Consider the following 5,681-nt stretch of genomic DNA (forward strand, 5'->3'; position numbering starts at 1 on the left):
TAATATATAGGTACCTGAAGTATACAAAAACATCATTGAATAACCATAAGCATTAAACAAACGATCATCATATCATAGTTAATTCTATGTGACAGACCCTTGTTTTTATTAAAGCCACATCACGCCACTTTAATATGAGAAGGTTTAAGAAAAACATTTTTTTATACTCTTAATAAACTATTTAATTGGTTATAAGCACGCGGTTGATAATTAAATAGCTACATACTTATTTACATAAAAGGCTGCACAAGAGCTTCCTACACAACTTATAAGAAGGAATATTTAAATTGAATTACGGCATAGAACCAAGGGTTTTTTATATATTATCATAACAGGCATCTAAGATAGGTCTAGTGATGGTATGTGAATCTGTTTTGTTTTTGTCTGTACTGCACCTCTACCTCCCATGAATATGTGTAGGACCTCTGCAAATGCGATGCTCGCATGTGTACCAAAGAGAAAAGAAAAAGGAAAAGATTGTTGACGGAATTAAAGGAATGTATTGGCAAGGCATCGTGAACACATATGTGGTATCTTGTCTGGTGTCAACCGGCCCAAATCTATTTAAGTCTAAAAAATATTTCGCTTATCTGGAATCACTAGATTCACATGTCAATGATCCTTTCATAGAATCTTGTCTATTTAGAATTATTATTTATGCTCTATAACTCGGTCAATTATATTTCGTTTGAATGTGAATTATGAAGATTTTTACGTTGTTACAGAGAAGAACTGGCTATGAAGATCGGTCTCACAGAAGCAAGAATACAGGTAATTTATCATTTTATACTCATATGACATTTGTTATTGGAATATGCGCTTTAGAAGACCCTTGGATATGTATCTGTATAATAACATATTTATTTATCTCCCTCACAACGGTTTTGCAAGTTACAACGAGATTGTTCTTTAAAAAATAAAGAATTAGGTCATATATAAGTATAAATTAAATCTCTTTTTTCTTTCTGTAAGACTTATTTCTAAAAGTCATGTTTCCTTAAATCCGTTACCGTCAAATCGCCTTCTATTTATCCAACTTTAAGAGCAAAATCCTGTCAGAATATAGACAATCGTCTCGGTATAGTAGCACTACTCGGTCCTCAAATAGATTTTAGGAATGTACTACATTTCGAACTTTTTGATTCTATGATATTTCAGCTTTACAGCAATGTTAAATGAAGCCACAAATGTAGACTATCATTAAAATTAATATCTATTGATTAAAGAAGAAAAAAATGTACAATTACAATTTAAATATATTATTATTCAAATACTAATGAAAGACGAATGAAGGACAGACCTCCAGACTTGATTATGTCTGTAGACATAAGAAAATATAAAAAACTATGATTATTGTGATCTATACTGTTTTCACGGAAATTATTTGACGCTCCAATAAGTTTTTCAATTAAACACTATGCAATTACGTTTATCAATGCAAAAACTAATTACATTTATTCTAATAAGACCGCCATATTATTACAAACAGCGGAACTCGGTTTTTTTCGCAATCATATTCAATTTCTAAACATATTAAGTATGTTCGATTTCCTTATATTAATTACCAAACAATGTTCTATTTTTAGAACCGAGCTCCGTGTGTCTGAGAGACTAACAAAAAAGCCACAGAATGAATCTACGTGTACGTAAATAAAATATATCAGTGAAATAAATACCAAAATTTTCTCTCCGATATGCCACAATGGAATACAGTTTTTAACTAAAAAAACACTTTTGATTTTTATATTCACCGCTCTTGTAGGTTACCTACATTCTTAAAAACTACATATGCTTATAATATATCATTCTCTGCATACAGCATGATGCTTATAGCATATTTTATTGGCGTAACTCAGTTGATTTTGATGCATCTTTATTCTGACATTGTTCTCAAACTATACACACAGCAATAAAAAAACTTCGCTACATATTTCAATGATATTCTTATTTCTGTTGAACGCACTTCCCTCTTAAAGTTAGTTTAATCCTTTCTATGCTAGTTTCTGTTCAAAGACAAACAAGTTTAATCATCTATGAACGTTATTCAAGTGTAATTGATGATAAGTTTCTTTATATTTTTCATAAAAAATAACATTTTTCATCATAACTATGAACTTTACTATAAAAACAATACCAATACTATTTCCTACCCACAGACTTCAAATATATTGAACGCAAACCTAATTGGTCCACTATCCACGGCAATAAATTAGAGAGATACTGCAGGCTGTACGGAGTACGGACAGAAAATGAAACATTAAAATTTGATAACGCGTAATAAATTTATGTCGCCCTCGTAATGTTTTTATCATTACTGCTACAAATACGGTTATGTATTATTTTCTATGCCATGGAGTTCGATAAAAAATTAAACTTTGGTTAATTGCCTTGTTCAACACGCTTAGATGTTTTTTTATTAAATTGAAAATAAGGGAGAACTGCTGCTAACTACACAATTGCTTGCAATATGTGCATTATTTATTAATTATCTTTTATTAACTTCAACCATCGATACGATACGATCCCGGAACAAAACCATTTAACGTTATTAAAAAAACAATTTATCCCGTTTGTTAAAATCATAAACACTTTTTAAGTTACCAACAAATAGAAATCGCACTAATTGGTACTCATCAAACGAAACTAAAGATCTGCTAAACCACTTTAATTGAAACAATTATAGCAGCTCACAATCGGTTATTATTTCAAAGAAACGCTACATATTTTGAGAAATTAATTCGCAGCACACACACACTTACGCAGCTCGCGATAATGAAGTTATTAACGGCGTTCCAAAACCGACTTTATTTCAAAAATGCTCGGTACAAAATTGAGCCGTTAAAATTCACCGACTCTTGAAAAACTAACTATTCGTAACTATAGACCGATGGTGACCATGACTTCAGATATTGCGGGACTGGTATTAGTTTTCTTACAGCAGAGTTAATTTTTTTTTTATTCTGTGGTTTGTTAAATATATTGTAAATGTGTTAAAATAAGAAAATAAATTTTATTTCAAGCAATATTTAACTCCATGCATGTATATATATATACATTAATCGCAAAATAATTTGCTAAGTACAAAACACAAGAACATTGAGTCTAATGGGATGGAACAAACCACCCAATACGTCTGATATTTTCATAGAAAAAAATTTAAAAAAGAACAGGGATAGTAAGAACGGAAATACCCTTTACCCTCGTTTAACCTAAAAATACATTAATAACGCATTACCAATATCTAAACAATATCTCTGTACCAATTGTAACAAACTAAACTAAACCAAGAGCCCAAGAATGCCGAACGCACGGCTCCCCCACATAGCATCAATTATGTCGACATTTAAAGAAACGTACTGAATTTTTTACACTTGCACATTCATCATAAGTGAATTAATTTAAATCACCATAAAATGAAATTTTACATAATGATTACGGCATGATGTCTGCCACTTTTTGCAACAACAAAACTCATGTTTAAAACAGGAGTGTACTTAGCACGATGCATTTACTGTATATTCGAGGTTGTAATGTAACCTTCAAAGTTCAGTAAAAAGTTTCGTTATCATTTCTATTGTATTTACATTTAAACTCTATTGAGCTATGTGACCTAGGCACGCTTAAATTCATTTATTCTGGAAAAACATGGCGTTGGACTGTAGGTCTGAATAATATGTCGTATTAATTAATCTAATTATTATAAATTATGCTAGAATTATTATTTACGGTAACATGAAGGAACGAATTGAGAAAAAGCTCGCTCTCGGCAATTGTTACATAAATAGTCTTTCATGTTTTTGCGTGTTTCATTTCAATTGCAGGCTGAAAATGATTGTATTATAAATTATGAGTTTATAAATTCTTAAAAAAACTGAAGCTGGAATTCGAAACACGGCGGTAGGCCGTAAATGATTGTTAAACTCGAATGCATCGCAAAATCAATCAACGGGGGGCTCTACTGATCGTTCATTAAGCTTAATAATTCCAGTAGTTTTTGTTTCCTACATTCAGAATGAGTAAGAAATTAAACCGGATCAAACGGATAAAAACTCGTAATGCGTTTAAGTGGATTGGCCATGTGCCTCAAAATGCTTTGTGTAGACGGTATAGAATAATTTAAGATATAAATAATTTCTTATGAAATTTATATAACACATACTAAATCCACAATCAGTCCTCATATTTAATTCATGTGAAACACGATTGACAGATATGATTTATAAAACAAATTATATTATACTGATATGAGAATTGACTGTAACTGCTTAAAATGCATCAAAAAATAAAAAAAAAAACGTATAAAATTGGCTATTCTGGAATAAACTTAACAAAATACACTACAACTACTATGTTGTAGATTTAAAAAAAAGGAATCAGAAAACTAAATCCACTCTCTTCCTTTTTACAGGTCTGGTTTCAAAACAGACGCGCGAAATGGCGAAAGCAGGAGAAAGTGGGACCACAAGCTCACCCCTACAACCCGTACTTGGGGGGTGCTGCAGCCCCACCGCCCTCTGTAGTCGCCTCCATGCCTAATCCCTTCTCGCAGCTTAGCTTTGGCTTCAGAAAACCATTTGATGCCAATGCTTTGGCTTCTTTTCGGTAAGTTTTTTCTTGAATAAATAAGTGGCTTATAATATACGAAATACATAAATTAAAATCATGAATGTACAGAAAACGTCTGCAGTCATTTCAATCATTAATAATCTTGAATCATTAATATAAATATAATTTGATTGTAATGAAATTCGTCACGGTTAAATGTATAGTTTAATCACCATAAATATGGTTATTGAATATTTAATCAAAGGGTATTAAGTAAATAAAATCTAAGACGAATTCGGAAGGCAAAAGTTCAGTTTTTAAACCTAATTAATGTATGATCAATAATAATAAATGTAAACATTTTTCTCAACAGTTACACGGGAACACCAGTGATCGGCACGCAGTACCTTAGTGCGCCTCTCTCCCGACCTCCCTTATTCACCGCTCCCATGTACACATCCTCTCCCCCATTCCATTCCCTGCTAGCCGGGCTATCCGCTCCCCCTCGCCATTCACCAGAACCTCCCCCCGTGTCGCCCCCCATATCCCCCGGTAGCGAATCCCCCCCCAATCCGCCAGAGGTAGAACGCAGGAGCTCTAGTATAGCAGCCTTGCGAATGGCGGCGAGAGAACACGAGTTAAGACTCGAAATGCTGAGGCAGAGACACCACACTGACATGATCAGTTGAACTTTGTACAATTAGCTAATGGTTTTGTTTGTTTGTTCGGTGGACACACGTGATCTGGGGCTGTTTGGTATTTTATATGGTGACTGCACATAGACGACGGTTTACACAGTTTGAATTTTCAATAGGTTATTTGTCGGTCCTCATTTGTGCCTTCGTTACATTTGTGTTGTCTACATTAATGGCGGGACCAATTTCTTTCAGTATTTAACCATGTTTGTTTTCGAATAGAACTTATATGTTTTTGTATTTTTGTTATTTGTGATAAATTGAGGATGTATTTACTTCGAAATTAAATCATTAGTTATCAAGTGTGTAAGCCGCGTCGTATACAAATTGATGTTTTATATTATAAGAAAATTAATGTAGTTACTTCATCCGTCCAGTTATTTGCCTTACTGTTATTTATTCTAGTTTTAACATAGATGTATATAATTAGATGTAAGGGAG

At 32.7% G+C, this 5,681-nt stretch overlaps 1 protein-coding gene across 1 annotated transcript in view; it reads left to right on the forward strand.

The window, feature by feature from the left end:
* Positions 1-5,465, forward strand: part of LOC119829627 (homeobox protein aristaless-like) — a 51,782-nt gene extending 46,317 nt beyond the window's left edge. Inside the window, exons 3-5 of the mRNA XM_038352243.1 lie at positions 726-771; positions 4,409-4,602; positions 4,919-5,465. Coding sequence (XP_038208171.1) covers positions 726-771; positions 4,409-4,602; positions 4,919-5,234 — 556 coding nt within the window. The 3' untranslated portion in view covers positions 5,235-5,465. The remainder of the gene's footprint in view (positions 1-725; positions 772-4,408; positions 4,603-4,918) is intronic.
* The last annotated feature ends 216 nt before the right edge of the window (positions 5,466-5,681 follow it).

The sequence above is a fragment of the Zerene cesonia genome, chromosome 1, assembly GCF_012273895.1.
Source record: "Zerene cesonia ecotype Mississippi chromosome 1, Zerene_cesonia_1.1, whole genome shotgun sequence".
NCBI classification, from domain to species: domain Eukaryota; kingdom Metazoa; phylum Arthropoda; class Insecta; order Lepidoptera; family Pieridae; genus Zerene; species Zerene cesonia.